This window comes from Budorcas taxicolor, chromosome 9 (assembly GCF_023091745.1).
Source record: "Budorcas taxicolor isolate Tak-1 chromosome 9, Takin1.1, whole genome shotgun sequence".
Classification (NCBI taxonomy): domain Eukaryota; kingdom Metazoa; phylum Chordata; class Mammalia; order Artiodactyla; family Bovidae; genus Budorcas; species Budorcas taxicolor.
Window position 1 is genome coordinate 24980204 of NC_068918.1, and position 22131 is coordinate 25002334.

General features: G+C 40.2%; 1 protein-coding gene and 1 long non-coding RNA gene across 3 annotated transcripts in view; one reads left to right on the forward strand and one right to left on the reverse strand.

The window, feature by feature from the left end:
* Nucleotides 1–22131, forward strand: part of ROS1 (ROS proto-oncogene 1, receptor tyrosine kinase) — a 124070-nt gene that overhangs the window by 26889 nt on the left and 75050 nt on the right. Inside the window, exons 6-18 of the mRNA XM_052645576.1 lie at nt 1231–1379; nt 2330–2468; nt 5370–5571; nt 6237–6313; nt 8070–8192; nt 8350–8534; nt 10033–10130; nt 11729–12225; nt 13647–13859; nt 14560–14670; nt 15649–15827; nt 17953–18144; nt 21802–21902. Of these exons, the coding sequence (XP_052501536.1) occupies nt 1231–1379; nt 2330–2468; nt 5370–5571; nt 6237–6313; nt 8070–8192; nt 8350–8534; nt 10033–10130; nt 11729–12225; nt 13647–13859; nt 14560–14670; nt 15649–15827; nt 17953–18144; nt 21802–21902 (2266 nt within the window). The remainder of the gene's footprint in view (nt 1–1230; nt 1380–2329; nt 2469–5369; nt 5572–6236; nt 6314–8069; nt 8193–8349; nt 8535–10032; nt 10131–11728; nt 12226–13646; nt 13860–14559; nt 14671–15648; nt 15828–17952; nt 18145–21801; nt 21903–22131) is intronic.
* The window catches only part of LOC128053109 (uncharacterized), a 104826-nt gene continuing 90242 nt past the window's right edge, over nt 7548–22131 (reverse strand). For both annotated transcript variants that reach the window (XR_008199903.1, XR_008199904.1), the window contains 3 exons: nt 18001–18133; nt 16363–16556; nt 7548–7639 (listed from right to left, as the gene is read on the reverse strand). This is a non-coding gene — a long non-coding RNA (uncharacterized LOC128053109). The remainder of the gene's footprint in view (nt 7640–16362; nt 16557–18000; nt 18134–22131) is intronic.

A 22131-nucleotide genomic window follows, 5' to 3' on the forward strand; every position in this document is an offset into this window, starting at 1 on the left:
CAGACTTTCAAAATACTCCAAAACTCTCTGTGCTGTTTATGGTTAAGAGGTAGAAAACAATCATGTGCGTAGTGGCAGGAGTATGGATAATCCTGTCACACAAGCTAGTCTGTCAGCAGAGAGGTTTGACCTGAGACACCCTTGTCACACCCAGGGCAGGGAATCAGCAGCAATTATTGGCACAACAAATGAAAAAACCCTTCACCAATATAATTCCTAACCAACCCACTATACTGACAATTTCCAACTCCTCAAAAGAATTTGCCTTTAGTAAGCCTAAAACATCTTGTGCCTCTCAGGTTGGGAGGCTGTAAACAATCACATGTGGCCAGACGAACCTATACAGGCGGGCTAGATAACCTTCAGAGGAGTTCATAAGTTGAAACACTCTTGTCATGCCCAGGAATTTTTATTGACTTGGAGCCGCACGTTTACTCCTTCTCCGAGAGAACCGGTGGGGAACAGCCCCCCATAAAGTCAGAGGTGTAGGCGAGAGCATGAAACAGTAAAGTAGATAGACTCTGGTTTTGGGGGTAGATGCTCGGGAACAGGGGGTTTCCTGAGGCTTGATCACGCCTTTGCCTATGCCAAGCCTCCTTCCTCATGACCTGTGCCATGGGCAGAGTTCCTCACGCTGGCCCCCGGCATCGATACATAGTGTAAAATTTAAAAGTATCTTGAGATATGTGCCCTGGGTTAGTGGATGGTTCTGTTGCCCTGCACGTACCCTTGGCATCCACCCCTCTAACCTATATAGAAGTGGTATGACAAGAGAAAACCAGTCTCAGAACACTCCATTTTGCTTGCCTGTAAGAAAAACTATCTTCAAAGATTAGATGGGTCAGTGGGTAAAGAATCTGCCTGCAATGCTAGAGACATAGGATATGCAGGTTCAATCCCTGGGTCAAAAAGATCCCCTGGAGAAGGAAATGGCAACCCACTCCAATATTTTTCTTGGAAAACTGCATGGACAGAGGAGCCTGGTGGGCTACATCCAAAGGGTCACAGAGTTGGACACAACTAAGCAGGTAGGCAGGATGAGGGGAAAAAAGCTGCCAGACCAACTGGCTGATTTAAAGAAATAAACCACCTGAATTATAGGCATCAGTTACTGTTCAGATGAATAATTGTGGCAAGATGTAGCAGGAGCGTGCTGAGATGAAGCAGGGACATGCTGTCCTGTGTCAACAGACATGGGATGTGGTGAATGAAATCTTGCTTTCTCCCCAGAAAATGCAGACCTCCCCACTGCACCCTTTGCTTCTTCCATTGGAAGCCATGGTATGACATTACGATGGAAATCGGCCAACATCTCTGGAGTAAAATACATCATTCAGTGGAAATACACACAACTTCCTGGAAGCTGGACTTACACTGAGGTATGAACCACTGCCTGTGTACCTGCATGCCCATTCAGTCATGCGACCCCATGGATTGTAGCCCTCCTGGCTCCTCTGCCCATGGGATTCTCCAGGCAAGAATACTGGAGTGGGTTGCCGCTTCCTACTCCAGGCGATCCCAATCCATGGATCTAACTTGTGTCTCTTGTGTCTCCTGCGTTGGCAGGTGGATGCTTTACCACCGCTGAACTTCAGTCTTTGCTACTCTTCATGCTAAACCTTTTATTTTTGAGGAAAATATATTATTGGATATAGATATTATTCCTTCAGCTCAGCATCACATAACCAACTACTCATATCATTGGTCATTATCTGTCCATCCCATTGAAAATGATGCCAACTAGGGTGGAGGTCAGGGAGGTCATCCAGGCGGGTCCCTATTAAGACAGCAAAAGCAGGTTCAGAGAACCGTCCCAAGACACCGAGTGTTTTAACACAGAAAATTAAAGGAAAGCCTTGAGGTAAATGCCAAATAATTGAATCCATAATTCTGCAGGTTTGAAGATGGAAGGAATTTCGGTGTGAATTGTGTGGACTGAGATGGGGATATCTCAGCTCTGAGCTCCAGGCCTCCTTTTCAGCTGGCCTGGCAGGCCCTGTGCTGTGTGTGCTTAGTTGCTCAGTCCTGTCTGACTCTTTGTGACCCGCATGGACTGTAGCCCTCAAGGCTCCTCTGTCCATGGAATTCTCCAGGGAAGAATACTAGAGTGGGAAGCCATTCCCTTCTCCAGGGGATCTTCCCGACCTAGGGATTGAACCCGGGTCTCCAGCGCTGCAGGTGGATTCTTTACTGTCTGAGCCACCAGGGAAGCCCTGGATCACTTCATATCCAGAAGGCCATGCATCATCTACAAATGAATCTGTGCTCTTGAGTTACAATATCCGGAAGTGATTCCATGAATACTGATGTTTGATCTCTCATTGATTAGGCCGTGTCCAAGCTCTCCTATGTGGTAGAGCCCCTGCATCCCTTCACTGAATATGTTTTTCGAGTGGTTTGGATCTTCACAGCCCAGCTGCATCTGTATTCCCCTCCAAGTCCCAGTTACAGGACTCATCCTTATGGAGGTATGGCATGCATACCTTGCTCGAGAAATCAGGGGTCATTCCAAAGCTTTGGTTTAGTTTGCTTTTATTTTAAATAGTGAAATAGATTTATTCCTTTGTTAATCAATCCATCTAACAATGGGGTATGTAACTAGGTGTCAAGTCGTCTTCTAGGTGCTCACCATGAAAAGTGAAAGTGTTCAGTCCTGTCCAACTTTTTGTGACCCCATGGACTGTAGCTTACCAGGCTCCTCTCTCCATGGGATTTTCCAGGCAAGAACACTGGAGTGGGCTGCCATTTCCATCTCCAAGGGATCTTCTTGACCCAGGGATTGAACCCAGGTCTCCCACATTGCAGGCAGATTCTTTACCATCTGAGCCACCAGGGAAGTCCAGGTGCCCACCGTACCTCTGATCAAAACAAAAATTTCTGCTCTAGTGAAGCTCTCCTTTTGGTGGAAAGGAAATTCCCTCGACAGTAAATCTAATAAAAAAGGAAAGTATACTGTGAGTAGGAAGACATGGGTTGCTATAGTAAGAAAAATGCTTTGAGCAGGGTCTGTCCATGAAAAATGGGGAGTGCATTAAAGCAGTTGGTCAGAATAAGCCTCATTATATGATTAGGAGTTATGGAAGGTTTTAAAGGAGTAATTGCTTCAAATGCTCCTTAAAAAAGATAATTGGCAAATACACACAGACTGCATTGAATGATATTGAGTGATAGGGACTGAGAAGTACAGAAGTAGCAAGACCAACTGGGAGGTTATTATTATACTTCAACTTTTGGTTAGAGATGATTTTAAAAAATAGTCAATATGTTGGAACATTTTCTGATATATTCTTTCAAAGATTTGACTTCCATACTGGGAAAAGGATTCAAGCCTAGAGCCTTTCAGGGAGATAAATGCCAGGGGAAGACATTCAGGGAGAGTTTCTGGTGTTCTCAACATCTGAGTTAGCCGAGGGGACTTGGAAGGGCTTATTCCAAGCCAGATGTTGGATGTCGCTACCCCTCAGTTCTGGAGAATCAGCTGCGTGCAGAGACCCTCACACTGAACTAGGCCTTGGACCAAACCTCAGCAGGACAGCTGATGAAGCTGGCTGGGGCATTTTCCCTCCCCCCTGGTTAGTGCCTTCTTTTTGCTTATCAGACTTTAGGTACATGTGGTCCCTCTGATGATCATTCCCTGACCATCCTCAGGACCTCAGATTAGCCATGGGTCTGGGGCAATATTTGAAATGTTCCAGGTCAGAGTAGAATACATAGATCCTTTTTGTTCAGAGCAGTGCCTCACGGACTCCAACAGTGTGGGAACATTTTCCAGTACTGGAGACATACGGTGGTCCAGGGCAGATGATTAGTTAAATCAAAGTAGCGAAGAAAGCAAATGTTGCTTTCCATTTCTGAGTCTTTCTCTGGATATGCAAGCCTCCAAACCCTCCATATGTTTCAGTTCTTGTACTGGGTATCCTTTCCATGGATAACATCTCATGCTTCAATTCTGTCTCACTTTTTTAGCCACATCAAAACTTACAGAGTTATCCATTTTGTGTTCCGTCATCTTGTGGCCCTTTTCTCTTTCAGCTATGGGAAATATATGACTTCTTTAGATGGTTATTATTGCCTTTTAATTGGGGCCCTTATGAAGATAATTTCTTAATCAGGTGGAATAATCACCTTGCCTAACCTGACCAGCCTTTTCAGCCTTTTCAGAGAGATTTGGACTACTCACAACTTGCCCGGGAGGTGGCATGGAATGTACTTGCAGCGGGGTAGATCATGCCTGTCTGGGTGTGGACTAAAGAGTTAGGTTTTCTGACATCCTAATTCCGATTCGCTAGCAGATGATTCCTACTTCCCCGCCCACCTGAGTCACTTAGTGCGTGGAGCTGAGGAGTGAGGCAATGATATCTGTGTTTGCTCAAGCTCCGTCTGAGGGTTGGGGAGGAACCGTATCAGAGATCAGTTGAAGGGCCTTTTTAAAACACAGCCAGTGGGAGGGCTGCTCTGGCTTCTCTCTCCCCACTCTAAGGGGACAGGGGTGATGCAGTGCACCTCCCAAAAACTGTTCAGAGGGAGAGAGCCTGCTGAAGAGCAAAGTGCTATCAGTCTGCCTTTCTATGAAAAGAGGAAATAAATGGGTGGGGTTGCAGGGCATAGGAGGTATGGAAAGCAGGTGCGGACTGGGCTGTTAGGTCATTTGTTTTCCTTTCTGTTCTTTGCCACTGGGGTAGGTCCTACAGTCTGTGGGTGAATGCTCGGTTAGCAAATGCATGCTCATTTTTGTCCTTCATGAGGGAAGCGATGCTGCTAAGGCACAGAAAACCTGGATTTGGGGGACCTTGAGAGCTGGGGGGAGGAGAGTACTGTCTGGGTCAGCAGAGCTGATGCCAGCAAAAGGGAAGCAGGCTGTTCTAATTCAGGCTTATCTAAATTCCTATCTTTAGCTAGAACTGGTCCAGCCACAGGACCCTAATGAGGGAAAAGGCCCCAGGCCTTACTTCTTTCAACTCATGTTAATCATTGACTTCAGTTTTGTTACAGAGTCTCTTCTCCTTCCTAACCTGGTTCCATCCTGTGTTTCAACTCAGTCAGGTACCTGGAGATTTTTAACAGTTTTTTTTTTCCCCCTACAGCATTATCCTATTTGTACACTTCCACATTTAATTTTATTGCATAAATTAGAAGTGAGGAAAATAACACTTTCTTTAAAGAATCCCTTAGAAGAGTAGCTAACTGATATTGTTTAGGGATCAAGAATTGCAGTTCATAGATATATTACCTCCTCCTACCACTTATTGTGACTATTAAAGAAAATATTTCATTTATGCTAAGTTTTCAAAAAACAAGACTTTATCCTACCCTATTTACGTTTTTCTCTGTATATTTTCTGCTCACGGTGTTACCATTATCTCTTCTAGTTCCTGAAACTGCTCCTTTCATTAGGAATATTGAAAGCTCAAGTCCCGACACGGTGGAAGTCAGTTGGGCTCCACCTCAATTCCCAGGTGGACCTATTTTGGGATATAACTTAAGGCTGATCAGCAAAAATCAGAAATTAGATTCAGGGACACAGAGAACCAGTTTCCAGTTTTACTCCACTCTACCAAATACCACCTACAGGTAAGAATTTAGTGGTGCATGAAGAATGTAACCAGCATGGGTGCATGCATGATAATTATCTAAGAAATATGGCTACAAAATAATTTAAAATGTATTTTGAGATGTCTAACTGACTTTGTGCTGCTGGTTTGAAGTTGTGTTTTCCCTCAAGTTTGTATGCTTACTAGATTACACCATCCTAAGCAAAAACATTTTCAAGCATTTCTATTATATTCAGAGAAAAATACAAATGTGAGCTCATAAATATGGGCTAAAAAAGACAACATAAGCACCATCAATATCATTTCTTCATTTAATCCAACATGAAGAAAGTAAAGAGGTAGAATTCTGTTAATGGTATTTTTACATTAACTGTTAAGGGAATTATTTTATTATTGTTAGCTTTTCTAGCATTTACTAAGACCTCCATAAATTAGGGCATGGATGAGGGTCATGCAGATAGCAGAGTTCAGTTTTTGACCTCTGTGACCCTGAACTGTTCTGTGGGGAATGCAAACAAGGACATGATTGATGGTCATTTCAGTGCTGAGCAGCGGCACCAAGTAACTAGATACACACATTGCCACCTTGTCCTTTAAATAGAAATGTTATTGCTCCTTCTATTTTTATCTTATGTTCACGCCATGCCATGTAAAACACATCTCTCCAAATTGTTTTTGGAATAGGTTTTCTATTGCAGCAGTAAATGAAGTTGGTGAGGGGCCAGAAGCAGAATCTAGTATTACCACTCCATCTCCAGCAGGTATAGACTGGGGGTGTGCCTCCTGCTACTGGGGAGTTGAGGGGTGGAAGGGTGGATTCAGATCTGACAGGTCCTGTGTCATCTGGTGTTCCTTAAGCCCCTACTCGTCTGCCAAATAACACTGTCTTGTGAATACTTGATAAGTTTCCATTTTAAATGAGAAATCAGTCCCATCTGACAAACAGGAGTAAGTTGTCGGAGCAAAGTTTTCACATTGAAATTTAAAAATTGAAAAAAGAAAAAAAAAGGAATTAAAAAAATGGCCCCAAGCAAACTCTTGGTTTCAGTTAAAGTCTCTAGTGATTATGGGAGAAGGCAATGGCACCCCACTCCAGTACTCTTGCCTGGAAAATCCCATGGACGAAGGAGCCTGGTAGGCTGTAGTCCATGGGGTCGCTAAGAGTCCGTACGACTGAGCGACTTCACTTTCCCTTTTCACTTTCATGCGTTGGAGAAGGAAATGGCAACCCACTCCAGTGTTCTTGCCTGGAGAATCCCAGGGACGGGGGAGCCTGGTGGGGTGCTGTCTATGGGGTCGCACAGAGTCGGACACGACTGAAGCGACTTAGCAGCAGCAGTGATTATGACTTTCATTTACATACTTAGGGAATACATATATCCTACTCTAACCTCTGCTTTATGGGTCATCATTTAATAAAGATCAGATATCTTTTTCTTCCAGTTTCCATTAGGTTTTCAAATCTATCTGGACTTAGTAAGTTACATTTTACTATTCTGAATATTCGAACTACGAAATTAGCTCTTGTTATTAATTGGCAAGTACCTATTTTTTTTTTTTTCGGCTTCAGCATTTTAACATTTGCCTTAGGAGACTAAATATTTACTGCACGATTCCCATGTAAGCAAAACCTTAATAAAAGAAAATGCTCTCTAAGAAGCTCCAGAAATATTTTAGGGAAAGTTAGTTCAAAACATTTGGAATAACACGCGAAAACTCAAAATACCAGGAGTGTGTTTTCTGTCTTTGTGGCAACCCTGTTTGCTGACTTGACCTCCCATTCCCCAAATCTGCCCCCAGATATGCCAGTGGGTATTTATTGAATGTCATCCATTACTAACCTTTAGTTTCTTTGGCTGTTACTAGACTCTAGGAGAGGAGAGGTATTTTTGTTATACAAGAAGCATCCCAAGGACGAGTTAAATACAGAGCAGGTTTAAGGTTGTTATTACTGTGATTACTGCATAACATTTATTAATTACCCTAAAAGTGTTGATCAAGGCACAATGCATCAGTCTCCAGTCGAATAGGACGTCACGCAGAGTTCTGCAGTCCTCAGATTTCATTACTACAGGCTTTTCTCCTGCCTAAAAGGGAGAGATAATTGAAGACAAAACAGAGGCAACCAAAGTCTGCCCATAGGTGTGTGTTATGCAACCAGCCCCTCCAGCCTGCTGGTCTACCTTCACCAAGCAATCAGATTCCCAGGGTGGAGGATAATGAGCTGAGCTCCTGTTTGGGCAAGGCTGTTAAGAACAGTGATACTGCATGTGATGTTATTTTGAGGGCATTCAGGGGCACATACCCAGAAATCCTACTTGGTTGACACAGTACTTCCCGCCCCAACCATAGAATGTGATTTATACCACAGTTGAAATACCCCAGTATCTTCAGAGAATATCTGGCAAAGCTCTTCCGTGTGCCAGCCCCCTTGTTTTAAAGGGTGGTATTGATCTGTTTTGCGTCAATATGTACATGATTGGTCTGTCTGTCTATAAAGTCGTGTTGTTGTTTTAGTTCAAGAAGAGGAACAGTGGCTGTTTTTATCCAGGAAAACTTCTCTAAGAAAGAGGTCTTTAAAGCATTTAGTAGATGAAGCACATTGCCTTCAGTCAGATGCCACACACCATAATATTACAGGTCAGTGTAATAGAGAAAAATGTTTCCTTAGTGTGTAAGGAAAGATCCAGGTTGACTTTAATGCCTTTGTTAAAGATTAAATAAATGAGTTCTCTTTAGTGTCACTGTTTTGTCTGGTTGTTACATAGTAACACATGTATTTGCATCACTTTTCCAGGAATATCAGTTCATGTCCACCAGCAGGTTGTTTATTTCTCTGAAGGAACTCTCATATGGGTGAAGGACGCTGCCAACATGTCTGATGTGTCTGGCCTGAGAATTTTTTACAGAGGCTCAGGATTAATTTCTTCCATCTCCATAGACTGGCTTTATCAGAAAATGTATTTCATCATGGATGAACTGGTTAGTCTGGGAATTTAAAGTGAACAACTAGATATTGAAAATCTAATGCATATCTTGACATATTAATATTTATAAGTAAACATAATTCTTTCACTCAATAATTAATCATTGAGTGTTTACTATGTTTTAGATACTGGGTTAGCAATGAATCATACATAGAGTCTTATAGGAGGGTCTAGATTTTACCTAGTACTAAGTACTTTACGAAGAACTGATGCTTTTGAACTGTGGTGTTGGAGAAGACTCTTGAGAGTCCCTTGGACTGCAAGGAGATCCAACCAATCCATTCTGAAGGAGATCAGCCCTGGGATTTCTTTGGAAGGAATGATGCTAAAGCTGAAACTCCAGTACTTTGGCCACCTCATGCGAAGAGTTGACTCATTGGAAAAGACTCTGATGCTGAGAGAGATTGGGGACAGGAGGAAAAGGGGATGACAGAGGATGAGATGGCTGGATGGCATCACCTACTCGATGGATGTGAGTCTGAGTGAACTCCGGGAGTTGGTGATGGACAGGGAGGCCTGGTGTGCTGCGATTCATGGGATTGCAAAGAGTCGGACTTGACTGAGCGACTGAACTGAACTGAACTATTTTACTTAGTCCTGATATACCATTAAATCATCTTTCTTGTGATTTTTCAGAGCTGTAATTTTTCACTAATGATAATTTGACTTCCATGAGACAGTGGTACCTGAATTATCACTGGATAACAACTGCCAATCATGATTAAAATCAGCTGTGAGCATTTTAAATTATGTAATATTGGTATTATCAAATCAAGTTTCCTTTTTTGAAAGAGAGGCTGATCTCAGTCACTGTGGCTGGAAGCCCATAAGCTTCAGTTCAGTTCTGTTGCTCACTTGTGTCCGACTCTTTGCCACCCCATGGACTGCAGAGCGCCAGGCTTTCCTGTCCATCACCAACTCCCAGAGTTTACTCATACTCATGTCCATGAGCTGGTGATGCCATCCAACCATCTCCTCCTCTGTCGTCCCCTTCTCCTCCCGCCTTCAATCTTTCCCAGCATCAGGATCTTTTCAAATGAGTCTGCTCTTCACCTCAGGTGGCCAAACTATTGGAGTTTCAGCTTCAACATCAGTCCTTCCAATGAATATTCAGGACTGATTTCCTTTAGGATGGACTGGTTGGATCTCCTTGCAGTCCAAGGGACTCTCAAGAGTCTTCTCCAACACCACAGTTCAAAAGCATCAATTCTTCAGTGCTTAGATAGGCCCATAAGCTTAGATATAGCTAAAATATTAATAAAAGTAGTTGAGTATCTCCACAAATATGAAAAATATGTACTTGTATTTCATGGATACCAAGAGAATATGAACTCATTAGGATATAGGATGTAAAACTATCTTTTAAGGGCTTTTTCATGTTTTCAAAAAGTGCCTGTGACTTGTGGAATTCTAAGCACAGAACAGTTGCTCCAGGAATATTTGTTGGCCAAACAGACTAGAGACACTAATGCTACTGATGTACTTTTCTCTAGGTGTGTGTCTGTGATTTAGAGAACTGCTCAAACTTGGAGACAATTACACCTCCCTCAATCATTGCACCTCAAAAAATTGTGGCTGATTCATACAATGGGTAAGTGTTGGCCTTGCAAATGTGAATTCTCTTCCTTTGGTAAGAATCTTAGGGAAACTTGCTTGCTAATAATATCGTAGTGCCAGATGAGCCAATCTGATTTCATATTTAATTAAATCAGGCAAAGTTTTCATTCTTATAGAGCTAAGAGGAAATTTCTTTAAAACTTCACCCACAACTTTTCTAGGTAAGTAGGTTTTCCTTTCTCCTTTGCAGTAGATTATGGGCATATGGGAAAAATCTCTTCTCTGGGACTCGGGGACCTGGCTTCTCTTCTTGGGTTTGTCATGATTTTATGCATGACTCAGAGTTTTATTCCCCTTCAGCTCTTCCAATGAGAAGCCCTTCCTGCCTATCTTTCCTCTCTTCATTACACCATTTTCTCTTGCTGAGCAGTTCAGTGCCTGTTTGCTTTTCTGGTCTGGTTATCATGTCTGTTGGGAGACAGGTTTAGCATTCTTCCACTGACTCCTTTCTGCTGATTTTGGGTGGTCCTTCCCAGCTGTTTTTACTCAATTGTGGGGTATTTCATCATGATTTTGTAAAATGCTGACACTATTGCCTCACTCATTTGTGAATATTTTTAAAAGCTTGTTACTGTTGTTCAGTTACTAAGTTGTGTCTGACTCCTTGTGACCCCATGAACTGCAGCATGCCAGGCTTCCTTGTCCTTCACTTTCTCCAGGAGTTTGCTCAAACTCAAGTCTACTGAGTCAGTGATGCCATCCAACCATCTCATCCTCAGTTGCCCCCTTCTTCTCCTGCCCTTAATGTTCCCCAGCATCAGGGTCTTTTCCAATGAGTTGGCTTTTCGCATCAAGTGTCTGAAGTATTGGAGCTGCAGCTTCAGCACCAGTTCTTCCAATGAATATTTAATGTTGATGTCCTATAGGATTGGCCTGTTTAATCTCCTTGCAGTCCAAGGAGTCTTCTCCAACACCACAGTTTGAAGGCATCAATTCTTCGGGACTCAGCCTTCTTTATGGTCCAGCTCTCACATCCATACTACTGGATAAACTGTAGCTATGACTATATGGACCTTTGTCAGCAATAAAGCTTAGTCTAATACAAATGCAGGGTTAGTATTGCTGGTAGCAACTGTGCAAAATAATACCATAAAGTTTTAAAAAATGGCTTAAATGTTTGTTTTCTTCCGTTTTGTCGTTCACAATGCATGGGAATATTTATTGACAGATTTTGACTAAGAATTTCTGTGTATTGGAGAAAAATGTTTCATAATAAATGACAGGTTCAGTCATGTAAGTTTTATATAATATGATTTTAAGAGTAGACTTCACTAGAAAACCTGTAAAGACCCCTGTTATTCTTAAATTCTGATTCCTTAAGAAGTCACATGTAATAATTAGGAGATTAAGCCTTATAAGAGAGGCTGACATTTTCCAGGATTCCAACTTCTAACTTAAATGAATAGAGCATATTTGTAATAAATGCCTTTACCAGTTTGCATCTTGGGAAACCCTGTACTTATCCACTCTGGAGATACTTGGTTCTGATTGCCCAACAGGATAAGACAATGGTGTTGTTCCTTCTTCACCCTTGCACTGACTCACACCAGGCTTCTTCCGCCCCTGTGTCAGGTACGTCTTTTATCTCCTGAGAGACGGCATTTATAGAGTCAATCTTCCTGTGCCTTCTGGTGGGGGCTCAGAAGCCATGCGTATTGTGCAGAGTGGCACTTTAAAGGACTTTGCGATCAAGCCACAGTCCAAGCGGATCATTTATTTCAACGACACTGCCCAAGTCTTCATGTCAACCTTTCTCGACGGCTCCGCATCCCACATCATCCTACCTCATGTCCCCTTTACTAATGTGAAGAGCTTTGCTTGTGAAAACAACGACTTCCTGGTCACAGATGGCAAGGCTGTTTTCCAACAGGATTCTCTGTCTTTTAATGAATTCATCGTGGGATGTGACCTGAGTCACATAGAAGAATTTGGCTTTGGCAACTTGGTCATCTTTGGCTCATACACCCAGCCACACCCGCTGCCGGGCCGCCCGCAGCAGCTCTCCGTGCTGTTCGGCTCCCACCAGGCCCTGGTTCAGTGGAAGCCCCCCACGCTTGCCATCGGCGCTAGTGAGTTCCCTGTCCCCTGGCTGGAAGCTGGCCTTGTCAGAAGGAGAGGAAAACTTAATAGGCTTGGCATGGCAACTCAGCTTTGAGAGCCCTTATGTGATTATTTAGCCAGTAACCCAAAGCACTAATTAACACTCTCTTTGTCTCCTCTCTCTCACACATACACACAGTGTTATTACATTTGTTCTACATTTACCAGTTTTGATAAAGAGAATTTCTATATTTTATCATGTACATCCAAACAAAAGGGTTGGAACATTTATTGAGAGTCTTCTTGGAGCCAGGCACTGACATTCTAGTTGGAGGGAATGCATTAGCCAGGGGGATGGAACACTTGGGTTGAGATTTTGTATCTGGGAGACCTTGCATGAATTTGAGCCTAAAACTCTCGGGGCTTGAATTTTCATCTCTGGAGAGGCAGCATGTGTGGTGGGTTTGCAGGTGGGCTCTAGGGCCCGCCTGCATGGATTCAAAGGCTAGTCTCAGCAGACTAGCCTTTTAGCATAATGACCTGGGCAAGTTACTTAACCATTTCATGCATGTTTCCACTACTGGAAATAAAAATATTAAGTAAATCCTTCTAAGGGACTGTCATATAGACCGAATTAAGATGCATAGGTAGAACCCAGAACAGTATCTAGCAAAGCAGTTGGCAGTTTTTTGTTTTTTTTTTTAATAAAAGAAGGACCAGATAATAAAGATTTTCCATTTGTGGGTCATACAGTTTCTGGGATAGCTACTCAACTCTGTCTTTGTGGTATGTAAGCAGCCATAGATAATATGTAAATAAGTCACTATGACTATGTTCCATTACAACTTTATTTATAAAAACAGGCAGTGGGCCAGATTTGGCCTGTGGGCTGCAGTTTGCCAACCTCTGGTACCCTAGCAAACATTGGCTGCTGCTGCTAAGTCACTTCAGTCGTGTCCGACTCTATGTGGCCCCATCGATGGCAGCCCTACTTTTACTTTAAGACCAAGTTAATTATGCCTGTTTGATGTATACCTCAAAGATGGCTGAAAATGAATTAGCAAAATTTTTTAATTTTTATTTTTTGGGCTTCTAGGAGAGTGATATTCTGCTGACAATGGAATAATATTAGAGATTCATTGTTAAGCGTTTATTAGGAGCTTGTATAGTAGACCCTTCTGATGGTTCTATGCAGTCAGTCACACAGCACAGAGAGGGGAACAGTGGCCTCCCATTTGTTGGCAAGATGTCTCTTTGATGAGACAAAATGAGTGAGTAGAATGGCCACTGTCCTAATCATGTCATCAAGTTAACCCTGGCAATTAAGGGGTAACAGGCTCAATTATCCTTCCACTCAAGCTGAAGCTCTGGATAAGTTGACTGAAAATCCTTTGTTGGCCCTTTGCTGATATCATTCTGGTCAGTAATATTGTTTAACTCTTCCGCATAGGTCCTTCTGCCTGGCAGGACTGGACTTATGAGGTGAAAGTATCAACCCAAGACCTTCCTGAAACCACTCACATGTTCTCTAATATAAGTGGGACCATCCTTAATGTACATGACCTTCAGAGTGCTACAAAATATGAGGTTTCTGTGAGAGCAAGTTCTCCCAAGGGGCCGGGCCCTTGGTCAGAGCCCTCAGTGGGAACTACTCTGGTACCAGGTGAGAGAATGCTCTTGATTTAGGGAGTGATTCTGACAAAAGAGGCTTTCTCCCTGTCTTCTTTAAAATTTCTCACCTTAGATGTTGGAAAGAAATGAGAATGAGGGTGCATTGACCCCTTGAGCATGTTTATTGTCTGAGGTTAGGAAAGCAAGTAAAGCACAGTGTGATATGAATGTTTCTAACGTTCTATTTTATACTGTCCAAGATATTTTTGAACAAACAATATAATTTTGTTCTTCTTCATGGTTTTCTCCTTTCTCATGGCTTATTAAGCTGTAGCACTGCTTGGATGCTGAAAGTCTCGACAAGAGAAGTTGAGGGGCTGTGAAATATGTTGAATTTTGTCCTCTTGGTTGAAAGAAAATGGAAAGAACTGAACCATTTATACTACTGTTGCTTCTGAATATCACCAATAGCTAAAGCAAAACAACAAAAGGATTTGCCATGATGTGACATTGCTATAGTGGCAGCATCAATGCACATTTCTCTTCACATTCAATTACAAATATTTACATAAAAATAAAAGTGTGTTTAATATGATAGAGTATTCTTTTAAGCAGATACAATTATTCATATACTTCCAGTGTATTTTTCAAAATGCTGATTTACTTTATAAAAGAAATCTAACAAACAAGATGTGTACCTAAAAATGCGTGTTTTCTGTGATATTTCTTTCAATTGTTTTTAAACCAAACAGCTGCAGAACCACCGTTTATCATGGCTGTGAAAGAAGATGGACTTTGGAGTAAGCCATTAAATAGCTTTGGCCCAGGAGAATTCCTATCCTCTGATATAGGAAATGTGTCAGGTAAACACCAAGTTCCCTGTACACTTGGATGGCAGGTTTCTACTTGTTAGACTTCCTGAGATATTTGACCAATCAGAAGAATTGAGTGTTTTAATATTAGGTCAATAATGAAAGGAAAAACTATTGACTGAATTATACTGCCAGTGACATGATGGAGAAAATGTCTGTTCTCAAGGAGGAGGGCCATTTATTACTCCACAAAATGTGAGGTTATTTAATGATGTATGCCCATTTCAGGAAGGCTTTGATATACTTCTCGTGTATTTTAATCTCTCAGTGTCATCTCAAAGTAACCACCTATCTTGTTCCATGAAGATAGCTATAGTTAAGTAATTTTTTATGAGTTTGCTATAAGACCAGAGCACAAAACAGCTATATGACGTTCTAAATAAAGCATAGGAAAGAATTTCATGGCAAAGAAGATTATGTAATAAATGCCTAAGGCAAAACTACCTACCCATTTATTACTTAATGGCATCTTCTATAATTATCTAATTATTTGATTTCTTTATTTGGTCATTAAAAATTACCAGAGCACTTCTGACCAAAATGAGTTGGACTTAGGAGGTAGGGTGGTACTAATGGAAAGAATGATACTTTGAAGTTGGTTCAAGTCTGGGTTCCTCCTCTTTTCATCTGTGAGACTTCGGGCAAAATAGGTAATTTTAACTAGTCTTGGGTTTGCCATGTCAAAAAATGGAAATGATTTCTACTTTAGAGCTTTAAGAATTGAGTGAGATATATAAAAGTGCCCAGGACAATGTTGGCAAAGAGGAGATGCTCAATGAATATTAGTTCCTGTGTCTAGTTCCAGGGCTTACGATTTTAAAGTAATATTATTGAAACATTCTTGACACATCTCTGAAGCTCTAGTGAATATCCATGTTATTGTTGAGGTGCATGTGTGATTTGCTGATGTGCTGTGTTTACACTGGCATACATGAGAAAGTAACTGCTACCAATTCACTTTGTTTTGAGACATGGATTGGTATAACAACAGCCTCTACTACAGCGACATGAAAGGTGATGTTTATGTATGGCTGCTGAATGGGACAGACATCTCAGAGAATTATCAGATACCCAACATTGCAGGAGCAGGGGCTTTAGCTTTTGAGTGGCTGGGTCACTTTCTCTACTGGGCTGGAAAGACCTATGTGGTAAGTTAAAGCCTGATGTCCTACGTGCTGTCAAACAATGCCTATCCACTTCAGTGACTGGCGTGTCATCTTCATGATTTTTTTCATACTTGTGTTTCATCTATGTTATTATTTACTAAATATTTGTCTCTAAACCTACTCACCTTTTAATTAAAATATTCATGTAGAAAGGAAATTCTATATCAGTATTTGATTAATCAGTATTATATTTTCAATAATATCTTGAAATAAATATATTAAAATGTTCACTGGTGGAATAGCGTCCTGGGGAAGATGGCACACCCCAAAGGCATAATGAAAAGAAACTAAGCGAGGGGACTATTTTCAACAGTATGGACAGGGCTAAGGAAAATGAGCATGGGACGGTGAGGCATGCTCTTGGCTAGCAAGTGTGCGAGGATATTACTGCCTCTAGGCATTAAGGACAAGGGAAAGAATGGTGAGGGATGTAGCTTTAGCAGAGTTGCCAACATGAAAATCAGCCATTGTCCAAAGGTATAGTCCAGTAAGGAGTGATACGATAGCACATATGTACCTCCATCCCTCTTTTCTTCTGCCCTCTGATCTTCGGCCGCTGCTTCCATTGGCTGAACCTCCCTGGAAGCCAGAGAACAGGGAGCTAGGTTGATGCAGTCCATCAGTGTCGGGCTCAGGGGCCACTGAGGAGGGCGGACAGGGTGGGATTTGGGGGCAAGATGAAGACACCCTGTGCACTGTGCACTGTGCCCGCTGAAGAAAAGAACGGTTGATGAGATCAACGGTCTAACAGATCAAGAAAGAAATTGTTTCAGTTTTATGATACAAAAAAGTCATTTTGGTTTTATGGTACAAAAATTGTTTCCTAATCAGGAGGGCACATGTCCATTTGTTTATTTATTCATTTTCTGTTACCAGTATGTTTAGAGCCTTGAAAATTGGCATTGTAGAGAATATGAGGAAAATAGTAGTCATGTCTCTGCCTTTGAAAAAAATACATCAGCTTTCTTGAGATACAATTTATGTACCATAAAATTCACCCTTCGATTATATAAAATGCAGTGGTTTTTAGTGTGTTTTGTGCTGTGCAACCATCACCACTTGCCCCTGCTCTTTTCATGACATCAAAATAAATTCATGGGGATTTCCTTGGTGGTCCAGTGGCTAAGACTCCACATTCCCAATTCCTGGGGGGCCTGGGTTCGATTCCTAGTCAGGAGACTAGATCCCACATGCCACAACTAAGACCAGTGCCAAAAAAAGAAAACATCGTGAATCATCAGAAGCACACAGAGCGTTGCTGTTGCGTGTGCTCAGTCGTGTCCGACTCTTTGCGACTCCATAGGCTGTAGCCCACCGGGCTCCTCTGTCCGTGGGATTTTCCAGGCAGGCATACTGGAGTGGGTTGCCATTTCCTTCTCCAGGGACAGAGCACTGTATTTAGAAGCAAAGTAATATGGTATAGTCTGAATTCATAAGTGCCAATGACTTGTAGGCAGAATGGAGCTGAGTGGGGTTAATCAGAGAATGATTCCCAAAATGGATTAGTTTGAAAATAGTTTTGAAGGAGGAAGTGGTAGATAGTATAAAAACTGGTTTCAAGTGTTTGCTCTGTTTCTTATAAAACGATTTAACTTCTTGAAAAATCACTTCACCTTTTTAAATCCAGCTTACTTTACAGGCTTAATGTGAGGGTTATAATAACTAATATTTTAAAGATAAAAAAGAAGTACAGTGCCTGGCATATAATCGGTACTTAATAATTACAGTAATTAATATTAGGGAGATTAAACAGACAGAGAGGAGCAAGTAGAGACATCACTATTTGGAGTATACATCTTTGGGAGTCTAACCAAATACATTCTTATGTTTTGATTATGTGTTGATTGTCTAGGTGTATGATTAGAAAGAGCAAGTATTAACTCAAAGTAAGTGTATCTCCTTTCTCTTTGGAGACATGAAAAGGAGTAAGCTTCCTTGTAATTACATTCCCGAAGCTAGGTGCATGACACAGCACAGTGCCAGTAAATATTTATGGTTGGAGAAATGAATGGATGAATGTAGTAATTTACTAACAATTGCAATAAACTATTCAGAATTAATGATGCCATTTAAAAATCACTAAAACTGAATTATGATTATTTTATAGATTCAAAGGCAGTCTGTGTTGACAGGACGCACAGATATTGTGACTCACGTGAAGTTGCTGGTAAACGATATGGTGGTGGACTCGGTTGGTGGATATCTCTACTGGACCACGTTATATTCAGTTGAAAGTACCAGGCTAAATGGAGAAAATCCACTTGTATTACAGGCGCAGCCTTGGTTTTCTGGGAAAAAGGTGAAAGTTAAAAAAATAAGATCTGATCATTTAACTATGCTACATAATGCTGTTGTATAGTTATAATAATACTATTTCCACTTGTTGTGAATACTTCAGGTAGAATCTGAAAGGAAATACTATTATGGTAAGATCTTGGTATAACCAAATTTCTCTAAGTCTTATTTGATTGTCATGGTTGATTAAATAAAATATAATATGGAGATTTTTATATTTTGCTTTATCTTGAAGCTCATACTTTAAGAGCATCTTAATTTGTCCATTTTTATAGTCTTTAGGAATTCTATTGGATATTTTAGAACTTCTTCTTGGGTGATTATTAGGTGTTTTATTATTTTTAGTCAATTTCTGGTACTGACTGCTCTGATAACTATGCAGCTCCTAGGAAAGTTATTTGACTTTTCTGTGACTGTTTCATTAACTGAAAAATGGGAGTATTAACAATTGTCCTCCCTCTTAGGGTTGTTGTGATGATTAAATGAGATAATTCATGGGAAGTAGTGAGAACAACCACTCAATAGTTAAGTTATATTTTGTAACTCAATCTAAAAAATGCAATAATATATTAACAGAAATGATTCTAAGGCAATTTTTTTTTACTTCCTCAAGTTCTAGAAGCAATATCTATTTTTATTGATCCTGTTTAGCTTCCCTCTAGCTATCCATCTATATTTTGAAATTTTATTTTTTCTGATGATCTTAAGAATATGTCTACTGTAGAAATTTTAGAAATTACTGAAAAGTGTGAGGAAGAAATAAATCATTCATACTATTTCTATCTATTTAATATTTCTTAAAATTTTTTATCCATTTTTGTTGTCAGTAGAGATAAAACATACATAGTACAGGTATACCAGATCATTTATAAACAAACAAACAAATTGTTGAGTCATTTGATCCTCAATTCCAAAAGACGTGCTGGTTATAATTCCTAAGATTTTCATATACAGATTATAACACAAATATTTAAAAGAAATAGACGTTTACACACCATATCCAGAGATTATTCATTTCTGTCAAACAATGAAAAGATCCCTTAATTGTATTTTAGGGCCACTTGAGTCTGAATACAAAGTATATTTTTTATGTTTTAATAAAAAAATGTTAGGGGAAAAACTCTTTTTTAAAAAGCATATTAAAGATAATAGTATCTCAAGAGTAACTTTCTATTCATCCCCTTGACTTCGTCTGTAATCACCCTGCTGTCCTGATCTCGTCCTTTGGGATACATCGTCTCAGGATAGCCCTGGAGTGGCCTTGGGGACTTTTCTATAAATGAGTGAATTTTTAGAGTTCTCAGCATGTTTGAGGAAATACGTTTTTATTTAAAATCCACTCCACACTCTCTCACAGGCTGGCTAATTGTGCTGCTGCTTGTGCCGATACGTGTTCTGGCTCCGCTGTTTGGCGTTTTATTCAGCTATCTCTGTTAATGCTAGGGAGTGTGTTGAAGGTAATATGTTTTGCACTGAGTGAAGCTTTCCCTCTCACTGTCATTCCTTTGCATGTTACTCGCAAATTTGTCATGGAGTCATAAGATACTTTGAAATCAACAGGTATAACAAAATAGTCATTTATAGAAAGACTCATTTGTATGATGAAAAGGGAAAATGAAATGAGATATTCCTTTAAAGTGAAAAGGCCTAGGACTCATAATATATAGTACATTTACCACAGGATTAAACTTCAAGGTTTTAATTTAGATCAAAGGGATTACTTCCAAGGGATGGGCTTTATTAGACATAATGATGGTTACCAAAGGTTTATGGAACACCCTCTGACACTGTTTAACCATGGGCTCCAATGGTGGTGTAAAGGAATGGGGTAATGACCCATCCCCTGAATTTGACTTATGGCTGGCATAGTTTGTCCTATTTCAGCAAGGGGAGTTGTAGAATTTTCTTTTTTAAGAGATAAAGCAGAGTTAATCTGTAATTTATAAAACTCTAGGGCATCTCATTATAGATAAAAAGCAATATTAACTTGGTTTCACTTTAACTGGAAAAATTATCAATAAATCTCTTTTAGCCTGAAGCAAGGACATAACTCAATCCCCCAAAGGCTCGGAATTGCTAGAATAGTTTTCTACCTTTTGGAAAAAGAGTAGGTTGACTTTTCTTAAAGATAGAAGGCTGTGATTCATATGATGACTGAAGGTTCTGGCAGCCATAACACGAGATTCTTTCTTTTTTTTTTAATGTATAATCTCACATTTTATTTTTTTAATTTAAATTTATTTATTTTAATTGGAGGTTAATTACTTTACAATATTGTATTGGTTTTGCCATACATCAACATGAATCCAACACGGGTGTACACGTGTTCCCCATTCTGAACCTCCCTCCCACCTCCCTCCCCATACCATCCCTCTGGGTCATCCCAGTGCACTAGCCCCAAGCATCCTGTATCCTGCATTGAACATGGACTGGCAATTCATTTCTTATATGATATTATACATGTTTCAATGCTTCTTCCAAATCATCCCACCCTCTCCCTTCTTTATAGCACGTCTTGGGTAACCAAGTACTTTTAGTTCTTGGATACTTCATTGCATTCTTTTTATATTTTTCACTGGTTGATGCTTTTGTTTATATGCTGTTATATCTTGCTAAAGATATTGTCATCAACTTTATTTTATCTGATACCTCTTAGCCTCCAGGTCTGCTCTAGAAAGACTCCACTACTCTGAGGTCAGACTCCTTGTAATCTCAATACCTATAAAGCCAAAGAAAGCAAAAAAGATCCCTTGGATTGTAAATTCTATCTCTTGCACTCTATTTCATAGGAGACTCAGTCTTTCCACAGGTCTCACCTAATCAACTGGACTTAAAATTAAGACACAAATTGTAACAAGAAGACAAAGAGTAATAAAAAGTGGTTGTAAGATGTCAGCTGGAAATGGGACTAAAGTTCCATATGTACACGACTCTATCCAATTGTATCACATGAAAACCATGTCTATATTGTATTTTAGAAAACTATCAGCATGTTTTCAGTTGTAATTAACAGATATTAATATAATTTAAAATGGCTTGAATGGTTGGTTCTCAAACTTGGTGATGCATTGGAATTATCTGGGGAATTTGAAGACATACTGGAGACTGGGTACCATCTCCAGAGATTAAAATTTAACAGGATGCCAGACTGGAAATTGATATATTTAAAGAATCATAGGTAATTCTAATCTGCAGCAATGTTTGAGAACAACTGATTTAAACAACGATCAGATTCATTGACTTATGTGGCTGAAGAGTCCAAAGTTGTGCTAGCTTTAGATAAGGCTTGGCACAGTGGTTCAAAGTTCCTCATTCAGTAGGACCTGGAGTGTGGTTGAAAATTTGTATTTGTAACAAGTTCCCGGGTGATGCTGATCCTGGTAGTCCAAAAATCAAACTTTGAGAACCACTAGAGATAAGTATATAGAAGTGAATAATAGATAGTTCCTGCCATTTGAGGATTTTTAGGAAACTAGTGCTTATATCCAAACTACATAGTAACAAGCATATTTACATGATATTTATATTCAGTAAAAGGTAGAAATCACCAAGTTTATTATTCCAAAGAGGATGCTAAAGAGAAATCTGTAGCTTAAGCATGATGTAATCACAAAGATTAAATATGTATTTGATTTGTTTTCTTTCCTTATTTTCTATTTAGGTAATTGCTTTAACTTTAGACCTTAGTGATGGGTTCCTATATTGGTTGGTTCAAGATAGTCAGTGTATTCACCTGTATACAGCTGTTCTTCGGGGTCAAAGGTGAGTAATACTGAAGGCAACTGGCAAATGAAGGCAAATGATAGTGCTTAAGAATTCATTTTTCTTTCAATAAACATTTACTAATTATCCACTGTGTTTGCAGACATTGTGCTTGCAAGGAAAGATGAGTTTGTAAACAACTAATTAGTGTAGAACATGGTGAATATTCTATGGCTTTCCTCTTAGCTCAGTTGGTAAAGAATCTACCTGCAATGACAAAGACTTGGGT